The 17,022-nt window shown below is 34.1% G+C and overlaps 3 protein-coding genes across 6 annotated transcripts in view; all 3 read right to left on the bottom strand.

Moving 5' to 3' along the window:
• The window catches only part of LOC130641625 (endoplasmic reticulum lectin 1-like), a 78,360-nt gene extending 72,448 nt beyond the window's left edge, over positions 1–5,912 (bottom strand). For 2 of the 4 annotated variants that reach the window (XR_008982490.1, XM_057448500.1), the window contains exon 1: positions 5,753–5,911. Coding sequence is in view for 3 of the 4 variants with exons in the window: in XM_057448500.1 (XP_057304483.1) it covers positions 5,753–5,872 (120 nt within the window). In the remaining variant the exon portion in view is untranslated. Of the gene's footprint in view, positions 1–5,752 lie in introns of all 4 variants that reach the window. The other 2 variants (XM_057448501.1, XM_057448499.1) reach the window with 2 other exon arrangements.
• A 133-nt stretch (positions 5,913–6,045) lies between these two features.
• On the bottom strand, positions 6,046–10,066 carry LOC130641626 (uncharacterized). Its single transcript, XM_057448502.1, has 2 exons — positions 8,762–10,066; positions 6,046–8,646 (listed from the first exon to the last, which is right to left on the bottom strand). The coding sequence occupies exons 1-2, from the start codon at positions 9,028–9,030 to the stop codon at positions 8,157–8,159; spliced, it is 759 nt and encodes a 252-aa protein (XP_057304485.1). The 5' UTR covers positions 9,031–10,066; the 3' UTR covers positions 6,046–8,156.
• Positions 10,067–14,828: 4,762 nt separating this feature from the next.
• Positions 14,829–16,481, bottom strand: LOC130642289 (uncharacterized). The gene is made up of 4 exons (XM_057449379.1): positions 16,332–16,481; positions 16,067–16,126; positions 15,886–15,949; positions 14,829–15,673 (listed from the first exon to the last, which is right to left on the bottom strand). Exons 1-4 carry the CDS (start codon positions 16,479–16,481, stop codon positions 14,829–14,831), a joined length of 1,119 nt encoding a protein of 372 aa, XP_057305362.1.
• Between the last annotated feature and the right edge of the window lie 541 nt (positions 16,482–17,022).

Below are 17,022 nucleotides of genomic sequence, written 5' to 3'. Positions count from 1 at the left end.
TTTGGTATTTGGTAGTTATTACATTTGATCTCCTTATTGATGTTTGTTTATATCACCACACAACCGGACACATCATCCTATAGTTGATCACATAGAAAATTCTACTGGTTTTAAAACACCTTCGATCTTTGTTTTTAAGGCGTAGAGTACAGGTCGTGCTTTGCAGTATTCGGGTGGTACATTTGCTTTGAACTTAAACTAAGAATCATATTCCTGAGTTTGCCTAATCCAGGACTGAAAGGATCTTTATACTGATTCAGATTTTATTAAGTTCAGTTTTATCACTACAGTCAACGTTAACATTGAAGAGTTTAGATCAGTCTAATCTCACTTTGGAAAGCCAATTTTACCCCCATCATTAATTTCACCTTGATGTGTTTTAATGTAACAGATTTGTTGTCCTGGTCAATAAAATTGAAAATGTTTTACCTAAAAGTGCCATCAAGACACCTGTGTTGATTTCTATATTAGATCCTATTTTTGGCTATCTTTGCCACGATTGGTTTTACAGAAGAAGATATTATGTGGATAAACTGTATCCCCTCTTTATCAATGCTTTTGTTTGGATCCAAAAGATCATTCTGCTCTGTAAGTTTCCTTCTTCCACCTTGTCACTGCTTCTTTCTACATTTCCCAGCAGATCCTTTGTTATGCCAAAAGAAACATTCCTCGTCTTTAAACAGGCATTTAGAATGGAGATGGCGTCCTTCACAGAGAAAACATTTTTTCCACTTGGATTTTCCAGATCGGATTTAACTTTCTTCTCAAGTTTGTTTACGTTGGTTGCACCAGCACGATTGTCCAAGTGACTCTGAATTTAGGAGTATATCCTTTGTTACGCCAAAAGAAACATTCCCTGTCTTGAACTCCCCATACCACCAGAGGATACTGAACAAGAAGTCAACATGCCCACCCTAAACAACATTTTTTTCAATGAGAATGATGCTATCACCGAGCTTTAGATGACATTAGCATTGGGTCCAGATGTCCTCCAATCTATCCTCCTGGTTAAATGCAAGTCGTCAATTACAGCTTCACTCACAACATACTGAAAAAAGTGCCTTGAGACAAGCAAAATTCCACCCATTCTTAAGACCGCTATCATCACCCCACAGCACAAAGGAGGTAGCCATGCATTTGCAACCAACTATCGCCCCATTGCCCTCACATTACACATAATCAAAGTGTTTAAAAAGGTAGTCCGAAACAAGATAATAGATGTCATGACATCAACAACTTGTTTAACAACTCACAACATGGCTTCCAGAGTGGTTGCTCATGCCTAAGTCAACTTTTGGCTCACCATGACACCATACTAAACCTATCTGATGGATTCAATGTTGATACTGTCTATTTAGACTTAACCAAGGCCTTAGACAAGGTAGAATTTGGCATCTTACTAACCAAACTGAAAAATATCGCTCTCACTGGCAAGGTAATAAAGTTCAATAAATCTTTTCTTACTGATAGAACTCAAAAAGTCATTGTTAACAGCATTCACTCAGACTCAACATTAGTTAAATCTGGTGTCCAAGGGAGAGTGATTGGGCCTCTCCTATTCTTTGTTCTTATTGGAGACATTAACAAGGATATTTTCCAACTCCATCCTAGGAAGCTTTGTGGATGACACACATCTCTAATCTAAATACAATCTATAATTGTATAAAAGTCTATAAAATATATAAAAGAAAACAATATGACCTTCAAGGACAAAAAATTCGAGCCCATACAATTCAGTCAACACAAACTTGATTTCAACATACCATATCTTCCTTCAAATGAATCTCAAATTGAAAAAAAGTCTACCATGAAAGATCTTGGTGTTCTTTTATCTAATGATGCCATATTTAAGAGCCACATCAACCAAGTAACCACTTCTGCAAGATTGCAATCTTCATGGATTCTTCAAGTTTTCCAAACATGCAAACCAATTGATATGATAAAACTCTGAAAGTCATTGGTGTTATTGATAGTTGAGTACTGTTGAAGTTACATCACTCGAAGCAGTACAGAGAGTTTTCTTTGTAAAATGGATGGTTCAAGAAACCAAAACTACTGGGAGTGCCTCAACAGTATATAACAAGCTTTATTCGCTTCAGCATCAGAGAGAGCGCTACCAAATAATATATATAAGAAAGATTCTAGAGAATCAGTACCAAATTTCAGTGACATTAATCGTTGATACTAAAAGTAGTAACCAGCAGTATTTCGAAGTAACCACCGGAGAACCACCAGTACTGTGAAGTAACCACCAGAGGGCAAGCTGTTTTTTAAGTTACTATCAGAGAACCAGCAGTTATTATCAATTTACTCCAGAAAAGGCAGTAACGGCAGCCGTAAGGTGTTGTGGTTTTTATGCACTTAACCCTTCATGACCTTAAAACTACCAAATATGACAAACAAAAGGGCAATTAGTTTGCAGGGCTTTTTTCAAATACTTTATGCTCCTTTTGCCAACATCTACTACTATTAGGTTGTTTTCACGAAGTTCGATAAAATGCATTCCACAAAGGTTAATTTTTTTGGGTCTGTACCTTTCGCACTTGTGACGTCATGAAGTTTTTAAAGCGTGTTTTTAATGCTGCAATAATGACGATCGAAGCTGAATGTTTTATGAAAACATAGAAGAAATAAATCGTTTTTGTGCTTTTATTTTATAAGTTGCTCATTAAATAATACTTTTTTCTGTAATGTTTTAATGACCTCTTCCCATTAAAATTAACTTGTTAAAAGGTTGGAGGCAACCTTTAATGTATATTTTCAGATGCTCATAATACATTCACGGAAACTTTTGCAGCACAAGCAATAATATTCTTTAAAATGATACATTTTGGAAAAGTTCTGCTTGTGGTTTTTTCACTGGTCTGCCCAAATCGATGTTTCTGTTTTCTGCCCAACAAAATCGTTATTTCTTTACGTTTTGATGAATTTTGTAATTTTAATGAGATTTAAAAATGCTTAGATAGGCAAATACAAAAATGTTTTACAATTGCCTATTTATTATGATAATAAACTTGATGGGTTTTGTTTCGCTCATAAACCAGCAGATACTAAACCAGACAAAAGTTAGCAACTTCCCTAAAATACTAAATATTCCGCTTTTCCTAAAAGTAGGAACCAGCAGTAACCTGCGGTATTTTGAAGTAACCACCAGAGAACTGCAAGTATTTTAAAGTAACCAACAGAGAACCAGCAGTTTTTTTAAGTAACCACAAGAGAATAACCAGTAAAATAGATAAAAATAAAATAAATGCAACTACTGCTTCAAATGTGCAAAATTTTATAATGTAGACAGCAGTTCATGACCTGTTCTTTCTGAAATCTTTATGTCTGGTGTGACTTGGGCATCATGCAGGCTTTATGAAAAAAATACTGACTGTATTAGTATTTAAAAACCACATGCCAGAATTACCAAAAAAAAATTATTATTTTAAATAACGAGCTAATATCTGAATTGTTAACCCTATATGTAACGAATATATCTATATACGGACAAAAACGATCAAAAAAAGAAATCTTTTGGAAACGTGCATCATTATATTATAGAACTTGACCAAAACTACAATTTTGATTCAATAAATACATCGTAAGGAACACAGAATCATCCCATACCTTTGGAGATACACAAGCTTAAAACAAAAGGCAACAACATCGAATAACTCCCATGTAAAACATTTAGTTCTATTCAATAAGAGGTTTTTATACTTTTGTGACTTTACTTCTTTTATATGATATCTTTCCAAATCAAGTTGGAATAATTGCTTATAACTACAACTTCTGTGTATTCAAGTCAATTTTAAGTCAAGTTAACTGAAAATATATATATCGTGGGACATTTTCTTTTAACATTCTTCCATTTTGTGTGTGCTGATAGTTCTAATTTCATAACTTTATGATACTCAAAACATATTATATCTTTGTTCTTTGTTCAAGTAAAAAATATGAACGTTTTTTCCTTGAAACATGTTACAAGAATGAACTTTAATCCTGAAAACACTGTTTTCGTTCTGTTTTTTTTTGTTTCCATTATTGTCTTTAGGCGAAAAAAAAACAGCTTAAATAGACCTATTTCTATATCGCCTTTTCATGATTAAACGTGGTGGCGAAAAATCAAAACATTGCATGAAAACGAGGTTAGTTTAGATAAAGTTCAGGACGCCAAGTTGTTTACTAGCTGTTCTGACCTTAGTTATTAACTAAGGTCAGAACAATGTTGGTTGTATTATTTGCAACTGCCATATTGAAAGGATCGTAGTGGATACAAGTATATAGAGTTTTTATGTTAATTTATTCGATTTGTCTAAGAAGAGCACCCTTTAAAAAAATATTTTTCCATAGGTTGTTGATCTTTGCTTTTAGGTACAAATAAATTACAATACCCATAGTTATACCTGACATGGAAAAAAACAATATATATAGCAATACTTATAGAAATAATATTAGTGGCAATACTTACAGAAATACTATTGATTGACAGAACAATTTGTGAATTTAAAAACAACAACTTTCTGTAGCTGCAACTGTTACATTCTTACAGGCCATAATTTTTAAAAAATCAAGGGTCAAAAGTACTTATGAGTAAGCATGCTTTTACCTTGGCTGATTGCATTGCTCTTACAATTTGTTAACATAGGACCAGTATTCAGCCGAATACCACCAATCCAACATGCTTAGGATAGACAAGTCATAGTGTTATTTACAGATGTTTAAAATATATATATATCCAATAACAAAGAATAAAGTGTATATATATGTCTACAATGCTGGTTAAAGCTCAACTAGCTAACTAGTAGTAACCAATGCTAGTGTGCTAGTGTAACTATAAATAAAATCCAAACCAATCAACCTTAGCTAGCTAAACACTAGTAAAAAAATATAAACCAGCAACTTTAATAAGCCCAATGGGTATAAAATAAATGCCAATTTCTATTTCTTTTACCAAAAGTTCATAATTTGCCCATTTGACAAGTTAATTTGAGAAATAATAAAGGTAAACAAACTATATGTGCATCATTTCACTGGAAAATTAAAATTATCTCTGAACTAACCTCGTTTTCATGTTAGTATGTCTATTCCGGCTGTGTATTTTGCGGAATGGACATGGATATTGAAATAGGTCTATTGATTAATTATCACGATTTCCGCGAATTTTATTCATATTCTAGGAAGATTAATTTTCGCGAAAATGAATCTTCCTAGAATGCATTTTATTAGACCTTGTGAAAACAACTAAAAGTAGCTAGTTAGCAAGAGCATAAAGTATCTGAAAAAATCCCTGGGAACTAGGTGCCCTATTATTTATTATATTTGGCAGTTTTAAGGTCATGAAGTGTTGTGCATAAAAGTCACAAATCTTGGGGCTGCCGTTGCTACCTTATCTGAAGTAAAATACTGGTTCTCCGATAGTAACTTAAAAAACAGCTGGTTCTCTGGTGGTTACTTCATAATAATGGTGGTTCTCTGGTGGTTACTTCGAAATAATGCTGGTTACCGCTGGTTCCCACTTTTAGTATCTACATAAATATTCACGAGTTCTATCACATTAGTCGGTTTAGCGGGTTGCACTTAGATGCAACGGTCCAGTAAAATTAAAAAAAAATAATGATAGAATTTCGAGGCATACCTAAATTAAACCATGAACATTGTGTAAAAATAGATGCAAAAATAAATTTCACAAAAACAAGCTCTGCAAAAATTCCTTTCCATATTATAAACATCCACATATTCAAAAAAATGATAGATTAACTTTTACCTGATCTGCAAGTGGAGCATTCCAAGTAATTGTATAATGTAGGTCATCATTAAATTGAGGTGATATGCTCCATGTTAACTTTACGATACCAAAGTAGTACAATATTTGAAATAAGATCATTACACATCAATTTTCTATTACAGAAGCGTAGCAAATATATAACATGTCAAATAATTTACTTACTATAAGGGATCGTCTCAAAATATTTGTACGTATTTCGTATAATTCGTATCAAAAACTTTGTCTTGATTTATCAAATCTTTCGTATCATTTTATTTTTAATACAAACTTTTTTGTATCATCAAAATTACAAGTTCGTATAAAGTTTATTAGCTATAATTGGACTATTATCTATAGTCTTTACAGTAAAAATTTTTCAACAATTTAAGTTTGTTTCGCTATACTAACTTTGTTTATTTTAATTAGAATTATTATCTAAGGCCTTTATGGATCGTCTCCACAGCATCGTGGAAAGCGAAAATGTCGCCGTAGATAGTTTAAAAATCATGAAAACAGGTTGTAGAAAGCAAAAAGATCGCTGTGGAACGTTTAAAATTCATGAAAATGGGATCGTAGAAAACAAAAAGTTTGCAGTAGATTGTTTAAAAATCATGAAAACGGGATTATTTACTTTTTTTTCTGGTTTCGTATTTAAATAATTATGTGCAATTACGCCGGTACTTTTGAAGTTCGTTTTACGGTCGTATAGCAATTTACTTTGCTCAAAGTTCGTATCATTTCATTTTGTATGATAAAAAAAGTCGTTTAAGTTCGTATAAACTTTATTTATATTTTTTATTTTAAACCTCGCACTTCATATGACATTCATTTACAAAACGAAGTACTTAATAGTGTTTGTCTAATTATACGAAAAGAACATACAAACATTTTGAGACAATCCCTAACATGAACCAACCAGAACTCACCAGAACCCACCAGAACGGAAAGGGAACCAAGCAGGAACCCATCAGAAACGAGCACAAACCATGCAGGAACCCACCAGAATAAATCAAAATATTTTATGTTCAAAGCCGAATTTTTAGATTTCCGTATAACAGTGAAACATATCTGACCCGCCACAGGCGAAGGGAATCGGGGGGGGGGGGGGGGTTCTTTTTATTCGAAACCGTGACCGTGTGGAAATAAGAGGAAATTCAAGAACAATAGGTTTCTTTTAGGTTAAGTTTTCCTTATAAAAAACGTGTACAAAACATATAAAAAAACACAAACAAAATTTTAAAGGAATCCTGAGGTACTTTTACAAGTTGGACTTACTTGAAAGATTTTCATAAAAAATTCCGAATCACATATTATTTTTTTGTTAAAAGTTCATGTAACCCCAGATATCGTTTTTTAAACATTTGTTTTCTTGCCGCCTTGATGGCCGCGTGATCTTCTTGCAGGGTGGCCACAAAATTTGGTAAAAGAAATCCCATGACTTTTCCATGACTTTTCCCTGGCTTTTCCATGACCAAAACCGTTAAGAAAAATTAAACCCCTAAATTAATCAATTATCAAACAAACCATAAATTTCATTATTTAGAGAACAACTTTGCTACATGATGAAAAACAACAAAATCGTGTCAAAATATAAAGAACTTATTCATACAGAATATTCATAAAAAATCAGAACTTTAGAAAAAAATAGACTAGAAAAACAACAAATATCAACTAATATCCTATATATATAGAGTCTGTGAGCATTGACGTTACTTTTCTTTCTGAAGATCCTTAGTTAGCTTCTCCACAGCTTTATCTAGTTCAGCTATGTTAGCTTTCTTTTCGGTGACCTTCCTTCTAAAAGCATTTGCTTAAACTCAGCTTTGTAGCAGAGTTTTTCAATATCCGTGTTCAGTGCATTGATGGATGAGATTAATCTTTTCTTATGGTTTTTAACATTGTTGATTTCGTCTGTTATTGATTTTCTTTTGTTTGATTTCTTGTCTTGATTGTAGTTGGTCATATACAACTCTTTGGCTAACAACACATTTCCCTTGAAGGTTCTCAATCAACAGTTCTTTATTGATACTAAATCCCCGTTCAAAAGCAGATTGACTGTGTGATAATGTGAAGATCACTTTACAGATGTCCCATAACGCTTTTTGATCTTTGAAATACGGCTTTAGGAATTCATCCACTCTTGATTTGCTGAAATCAAATTGCACAAACTCTTCCTTAGTAGGTGCGTCGAGCGATGACAAGAATTTCTCAAGCTCTTCTTTTGCCCAATCTCCCACAGAAGGCAACACATGATCAACCTGATGAAGCTTTTCAGCCAGAGATATAAACTGACTTGTAGCTTTCTGTTGGTTCTGTACCCTATTGACTGGTGATAATGAGGAGGAGCATCGAACGATAAGATACTTCAAAGGACTTCTCTCTTGTAGCTCCAATATCAGATTAGTTAGAAAAGCCACACAATCTTTTCGGAACTGATGTTTTGCCCCATCTGTTTTGACCGCAAGATAGCCTTTACAGCTCTGCATGTGTTCACCATGTCAACTGGCAATCGATTCTGGACTTCCTCAACATCAATGTTAATAAGTTTACGAGGAGTATTTGCTTCAGTCATAACCTCCTTATGAATAAAAAGGTTCATGATTTTTCTAGTCATTCCCTCAAGCACATCACTCAAGAAAGGAACCATTGGATTATCTGATTGGAAAGCAACTAAGTAACATTTCAGGGTCGTTGCAATATTCTTGAAAAAGGTAAACTTTGTGACCATAAGTTTGTCCTTATAAGCAGCCAATAGAACATCATAGGATTTGCACTTTGGCCGTTTGCTTTTGCTGAGACTCTCCCAATAAGACATAACTTTGACAACATTGTCCCACAATTCAATTGCTCTTGCTGCTACGTCCTCGTCCTCAATCCATCTTGTGGTGCAAAATCTGTGAATTAAATCAAATATTACCAAATTGTTGTTGTTGTTGTTGTTGAGTCTGTTGAACTGTGTCAGTTACTATGAAAACAAATGTTGTCATGTCTGGAATCTGTTCAACAAACCTTAACGGGAATACATCAGACTTGGTTTCCCGGATGTAAATATCCCTTCTAGCTGGAGAGTCGTGAAATATTTGCCACATAGCTTTAAGTATCTTCTTGATATCCCAAGGTGTTGCTTCTACGGCAGTGCGGAATGCACCATGAATAACATGAAGACCACAGCTCCCTATGTTAAGTAGCTTTGGTATCTCTGATTCAACACGTTGATCGTTTAAAAGTTTGAGCACCTTCCAGTTTGTCTTAGGACCATCCATAGATAGCTGAATCATGTTTTTAAAGCATAACTCCGACAATGAGTCCTTCAATTCAGTGACAAGATTTTCTAATCGATTTTAATAAGTGCGAATATAGCTACAGCAGTTATTTGTCGACGCTAAAAATGGTGAATTATGAGGGTTTCGTTGGACATTAATGCATAATGTGTGCTTTTAAAAGGTCTAATCATGGAGGTGCAGAGCAGCATTGATGTTAGACAGGATACCTGTCTCTCTTTTCTGCTTTCACGCTTCGATGTCTGTCCTGCTTTTGTAACCCTGCTTATTTTAGCGCGCTATCGCAAAAGGGAAAAAATGATGAGTTTAGCTTACTAGACTACATTGATGTTTGCGCTACATATTGGAACAATATCATGAAAACAATCTTTAATTAGTCAGTAAATTCATGCTCTTTCTGTATCGTGTGATGAATTAAAGTAGTATTCTTTTTTAATGATTTTTTAATATCTATATTAAAATACCCATACACGTCTGTCATGCAAAATGGTAGCTTAGCTGCGCAAGTAGCGAGACGCACCCAATGCGGTATAAAAAGGACGGACAAACCCGTGGATTTTTCCATGGGCTAACGACTAGTTTTTTAATAAAAAATATATCTATCTACTGAGTAACTTAGGCAACCTAGTCCCCAAGGATTGTTGAGAACAAGGTTGGCAATGCTCACTTGAGTATCATACCCCGCCTAGGTCGACAAGTTATAGATCAGTAATTTTTACAACCTGTTTGTTGAAATGAATTCTTTTAAATTTGAAATAAAAGAAATCATGCACACCTGCTGCTAATATATATTTTTTTTGTTTTATTGCTTACACGGCTAGTATATGATTTTCTTTTTTTTTAACAAATCATTCATACAGAGATTGATGTGGAAAGTATGTTGATTTTTTTTAACTATGTTGCGACAGTATATTAATTGTTTTTGGTTATGAAAGTCATTAATTTGTGGGCGCTACCGAAATACTACGTAATACAGTCTTGGTCATAAATGGCGTGCGATCGCACGCGTACGGTTCCGCACACGCCATGTTCTACTTCGTACACAGTTCGGGTAAGGAACTTTACCCAATACATAATTGTTCTTCCGTGTATTTCTATTAAATACCCACCTTCATTGTTGCTGATGTGAGATACATTTCAAATTTTTTGAGTTGGTACTGCGTCGACAGTATTTTTTGTTTTTCAGCTGGCAAAAAATGTCGTCATTAACCTTGTATAGCTCTCCTTAAGACGATGACAAATGGAAATGAAGTACAAGTCCTATTGACCTACCGTCCCAATGGTGTACTTCTTAAGTTAATAGCTCTGTCCCAACTAGCTCTCTATGTTTTAAGATAAACTGATTAGGAAGTAAGTTGTACACATGCTATTTACGAACTGAAGGTCAGGGCATCATTAAGTTGAATATCGCAGAAGTCGCCGGTGACATGCTTTGAAAATGCTTGTCACATGCACAGTTTAATGCAAAGTAAAACTGTACAGGAGACTCAATTGTTAGAGTCTTCGCAGAACATCTCTTCTCACAAAACTGAGGGCAGGGCTGACCTATTGCCTGCTGTGTCGTTTGGGAGACAGAACTTCTGGACTTCTTTTTAATACATATACAATTTTTTCGATTATTATTACTAAACGTATTTGATTTCTCTTTCCCCTTTTAAAAAGATTTTTTAAACTTTATTGAACATGTTTTTTCTTTGGTATTATTACATTACGAGAACATTCGTCCGAAAGCTCTATTAGCTCTATTACACCTAACCTCTCCCATTTTCCCATGCATTTAACTTGTATGGGTGCGCACTCTTCTCGCCGTATTCTCTGTGACGATGAAGGTCGCACTGACTTGTGGCATGGTTCCAAATGGTCTTCCGTCTCAGTGTGATGCACCAGCCGAGCAATAAAGTGTCAGCATGAAGGAAAGGGGTCAACTTTAATGTTACTTTACGTTCTTCATAATAACACCATCTAAATTTCTGATACTGATCACACGCCTGTATTAGTCTAGGTGTATGTACCACCGCACGCAGGTGCAAATATTCATGACCAAGACTGGTAATAGGGTCACATGCCACTAAAAAGGACTGGAGCTAGTCTGAAATTTTTAATGAACAAGACAGGGTGGCCACAAGTCATGGAATTTCTGGAAATAATGGAAAAGTCATGGAATTTTATTTGGCCTAGAAAAAAAGTCATGGAAAACAGGATTTTCATGAAAAGGTCATGGAAAAGTCATGGAACTTTCGTTTTGTTTCGTTTCACTTTGCCCGCAAAGGTATATGTTCTAGCTATGCAGTCAGTAATAATTAAAGCCCTACTGAAATAATATGTAACAGGGTCACATTCCACTAAAAAAGACTGGAGCTAGAATGAAAATTTTTAACGAAGAAGGTTGAAGACCAAGATGGCGGTCAAGCGACAAGAAAAATAAATATTTAAAAAGCTATATATATCTGGAGTTACATGAAGTTTTAAAAAAAGAAAATATATCATTTAGCTAGCATTTCTCATGCAAATCTTTCAGATGAGTCCAACTTGTAAAAAAGTACCCTGATTGTTAAAGGATTCTTTAACAATGGTAAAACGTTTTTTACCCACAGACACATATCCAAACACAGGATTGTTGGAACCATTAAGTTCAATGCGATCAGCATTTTGTCATAGTAAAAATAGTAAAAATATATTGATCAGTGTCAGTGTTTTGAAACCTTTTTCAACAATGAAACAAAGCCTAGCTAAACAACTAAGATATCTGAAGCTAAAGTTGATCCCACTTCAAAAAAAGTTCATCTTTTTCTGTTTATACTATGTTGAGAATTTGTAATTTAACATTTATTAAGTAAATTTCTAAATAATAAAGCTAACATAAAGCCACATTTTCTTGTGTTTACAGCATGCTTCCTTCTAAGTGCCGTTAAATACCGCAGCTGCTCCGACCAAAAATGCATATACTTGAGCATATACAGTATATATAGTATATATGCTACTTTATGATATGTGAAACGTAACGCCAGTATAGCGCTAAGGATTTTTTGAAAAATAAATGAAGCCGTAAACAACAATATGAATACAAATATGTTTTTGTGATAGTAAGTATTCTACTGCTGTAAAATGTATTAAAACACAGTAAAACATTTTCTTCTTCTTTTAATCAATTGCAAGCAGGTAAAAAAATACTAAAAAAACCTAACATAACCAAATATTACCTAAAGCATATATGTACAATAAAATAAAATAAAATAAAGTAAGAAGTATAGTTTTTCATGTTCTTTGCTGACATTTCTTGCAAAACCATTCTTCTTTCGCATGAGATTTTGAAACATTGGCGCAATCCCTTAAAATATAAATGTTACTATTACTTTTTCATAATTTAAACACAAAAACATGACATACGTAGGTGATCTAAAATTTACCAATGAAACCATTGTTGACATGTATCACACATGCCACGTACAAAATAGTTGCAAAGTAGTGCATTTGTTAACATCACAAAATGCGTTATACAACTGAGGACCCAAATCACTCATAAACCACGTAGGTGACATAACTCCGGAATTCTTCCTGATTTCCTAAAAAATAGTAAACAAACTTCTCAATGAAATCGTGACATAGAATACATGAATATAAAATAAAAAATCAGATATGTAGATCAACCAAGTCGGATCAACATAAAAGTACTACTTTAAATATATGATAAATCATATTTCTCCTACCTGGAAAAATATTTTCATAAAAGCATATTCTTCGTGGTTTGATAAGCACTATCCGGCTGGCAAAAAATGCAATGCGTGTTGAAAGCTGTTGTTTACTTCTCATAAATTTTCCAAACATTTCTTTGGATCCGGGTTATATTTCCCATAAACACAAAGAACGTCATCCTGCATTTCGTTTAATTTCCTTGCGACATACATCGTGTGATCTCCAGACAAGTACCGCTCTCCACATAGTCTGGCAAGTTCATCTGGAAACATTTCGTATGGATTCACAAATAGATTGTACGGCCGGTTATGAATTAATGATTTAAAATTGTTTAAAGAAACTAGACTTGGAGTCCTTTTAACGCTTTTTGGTATCAGCTGATTTGTAAAAAACCAGTCCAGTTCCTTTTCAACACATGTTTCAACCTCCTTTGCCTTGTGCAGCTGAACGGCAATTTCCACAGAGTTTTCATTATATTTTCCTAAGTCGTAATAAAATATATCTGTCGCCATGGCTTTAGCTTTTTCAAGATTTTGATCCCAGCGTTTTAGGCTAGTTAGTGGTGGTATGAAATTGTTACTTAACGGGTTTGCACAATTTTCGTTACTTTTACTATGCATAAGTTTTTCACTCATTGGCTCCCTTAGAGAGATAGAGAAATGTTCGTTCTAGGATAGCACACGCACATATTGGGAAATTGCCTAAGTCACCCGTTAGTAACCAACACAAAATAATATGAATTTGCCAATAACTAACACAAAATAATATGAATATGCCAATAACCAACACAAAATAATATTAAACAAGAAGCCCTGTGGCTTGAAGATTTCCGCCTTAAGAAAACGTGTTGGAAAGCAATTATATGCGTTGCGATCAAGGACAATATTAATTTAAAAGTTTAAAATGCCAAAAAAAATAAAGGAGGTTAAAAACACGAAGAAAAAAGTTGTTTGAAGTCGTCTGTAAAGATTTTATGTTCCATAGGTTGTTTTTTTTCAAATCAGAGAGAGAGAGAGAGTTTAAGCCTGATTGCATCGTGATCACTGAAATAGACAGTTTTAACGAAGGTCTCGACATTAAGAGTATTTAAATCATTCTCACGGATATAGACATGGTCAATAAGTGAACCTGATATATGAGTTGGCGAGGTTACGACTTGTTTATATCCAGTCAGAAAATCAAGGAAATAGTTTTCATCGCTAAATGCATTCACATTAAAATCTCCGAGTATAATGACTCATCTCTATTTAGGGAATTTTTACGATATAGAAGCAAAACAATAATAGCGTTTTCGTGAAACGTTCTTTTTGTCATTCTAAAAAATATTGCACCAGGAATTTTTACAATATCAAACAATTGCATAGTTTCATTATGACCAACTAATAGACTAGAAAATTTGTCCACATTGTTGTTTGGAATTAAAGTAAGTAATCTAGTTTTGTGTCGCAGTATGAACTAAATGGTATCTGAGTTTCCGTTAGGCATAATAAATCACTTTCCATGAGAACGCGGTCGGATTTAATATCGTTTTTATGCTTGTTGTAGGATCTTGTATTAAGCAAAGTGACCATAATAGAATTTTCGCTAACTACACCAGCTCTTTTTGTGTCAATTTTGAATGTTCTCGCATGTAATTGTATTGCTCTGTTGCTCGTGTGTCTGACTTAATGGTTGATTTAGCAAAGGTATAAACCGTCTAAACTTGTGACTCGACTTAATGCAACATAGATTTGTCCTGAGTGAAAGGCTCGTTGTTTTAATAAATCAAAACAGACAACAATTTTATCAAACGTTTTTCCTTGAACCTTGTGAACAGTGCAGGCCCATGACAGCATTAGTGGGAATTGCAGCCGTCTCATAGAAGGTGAAGATGGATTATGTTTATTAAATTTGATTTCTTTCTCTACTCTGTTAATTGGAACAACATTTTCTTGAAAAGCATATGGATCTGTTCTCACAGCTTTAAATCCAGTATACATGTCTTCCATTTTCAAATATATTCTTGTTACATTTCCTGAGCTATCGATTTTCAACCGATGAACAGTACCTATCTGTCCGTTAATGAGTTTATCAGATACATCAATATTTGACGTCAACATTACTTATGCATGAAGCTTTAACAGAAGGTTTCGCGCAAGTCCACCTGTTTCCATTTGAGGTCGAGAATTAAGATTTTGGACTAATTGCACGGGTATATTTTCTGGAATTTTGTCAATAGCTTCGATATTTATTTCGTCCGATGTTATGCTATTAAGCATTTTTTTGTTATGCTCAGAGGCGGGTTGATTTTCAGCAAATATATGAATTGCATTTTTGGGGTAATGTGGGTAATTTGGTGAAATAAATTTAGATTTTAGTAAATCTTCGTGTCGCCTGTCTAATTTTTCTACTCTGATATTGTTTAATAATTCAATCAAATGTTGATCATCACGCTGTCTCATAACTTCCGTTAGTTCAGTAATCTTAAAATGCTTCAAGCAATGTGAAAGATTTAATAATGCATCTTTGTATTCTGCGTAAACTGGCCTTGCTTGAATTGGTGGAAGTTGGTAGAAATCGCCACATGCTATAACAGATATTCCTGCAAATGGAATGTCATCTGCGCATCCAAATATTTCGGTTAGCCGTTGATGAATATGTAAAAGTAGCTTGTTTGAAACCATTGAGATTTCATCTATTACAATAACGCTTAGTTCTGAAAGCTTGTTTCGCAGCATACATTTCTTTTTATCACTTAACTTAGAAATGTTTTTAGTGAAACTTCTATCCGCTGGTATACCTAAGGCTGAATGTATTGTATTTCCCTCTATATTAATGGCAGCAACACCGGTTGGTGCTAAAATGAGAATTTTATCCTTTTCTAAGTTTCCTGCACGATAGGAAAGTGCTTTATTTAGAATGTTAGAAATTGTTGTTATTAAATGGGACTTTCCACAACCTGCACTTCCTGTTAGAAAAATGTGAATTGGCTTAATTTTATGGTGTGCGTTACATGCTAAACCTTTTACGTAAGTTCTAACCCAATCATTTACCACTTCAAAATTTGCCTTTGTGTTTTATTTAATGATCGAATCTTTTCATGGAGTTCGTCTTCGGAAATTCCAGGCTCAGTAATAGATGAAAAAATGTTTCCAAAAACTAGGATGTTTTCGGTTTCACTTCGAATTTCGTCAGTGTCATGGTTGTTTATATTACTAATCTCATCAGTAACATCGTTGTTTTCCTGTTCGGCGAAAGAATCAAGATTATTTACATTTGCGTGAAAATTTTTCATTGCTTCTTCAACAAGTTCACCAAATGGTTCGCATATTCTTTTATTTGTATTTATAATTTCTAATACACCGTTTTCCAATAATTTCTCTGTGTAAGTACCCGAGTTTTCACTTAACAATTCTGCTTCCTGGCGAAAAGGATAAAACATAAAGAGCAAATGATGTGCATATCCTTCTGGATTTTTGTCTCGACTAGGTACATGGTATCTTAGAACACATTTTTCTTTTTGCAAGTTCAACATTTCTTTTGATGACATCAGAGGTATAGTTTTTGGATAAGGAGATTCGACTTGAATCTCAGCTATTATTTCTTTAAGTACTTCTGGACTGGACTTCTTCTTGACTGTCATTTTCATCTTCTGGTTTAGGTTTTATTTTCATAGAATAGCTTGACAAGAACTCAGCATAACACATTTGTTCCAACATGGGGTATCTGCCTTTTTTAAATTCTAAATTTGGTCTATCCATGTATCTATCCAACATGTTTCGTTTAAAAATATCCGTACTGTCTGGTGGTAAACTTTAAATTTCTTCTTCGTTACGACAAACCCTGTATCGCTTCTCAGGAATGTTACTATTTGCAAAAACTACCGCTGGAAATGTCTTTCGTAACCATATTTTTGGCATTATGGTAGCTACTGCTTCTTGAACTGACATTTCGCGATGATTTCGATACGCATTTGCGACTGACTTCATCTGTTCAAATGATGAATCACCAGTTTCTAGTGCCTGCGATGCAGCTTTTTTCATTGCCTCTGAAGATTCATTTTCAACTTTCGACAAATAAGCACACATGTAAGAAACTGCTTTATAATAATCAAGAACAGGTTGAATGTCTATGTTAGCTTCCCATGCCTTCAAACCTTCAGTAAAATAATTATTGATAAAACAAGAATCTGGAAGCCTTTGGAAGTGAATTTGAAATCCTGTATCAGGTGAGATACTTAGTGCGTTTTCATATTCTTTTTTTGTTATGGCTAAACTTTTAAGGATTTGTTCAATTGTACAAGGTTGGTTATAATTC

This window comes from Hydractinia symbiolongicarpus, chromosome 4, assembly GCF_029227915.1.
Source record: "Hydractinia symbiolongicarpus strain clone_291-10 chromosome 4, HSymV2.1, whole genome shotgun sequence".
NCBI lineage: Eukaryota > Metazoa > Cnidaria > Hydrozoa > Anthoathecata > Hydractiniidae > Hydractinia > Hydractinia symbiolongicarpus.
The sequence above is the reverse complement of the archived record's forward strand: the minus strand, read 5'-3'. Positions and strand labels throughout refer to the sequence as shown.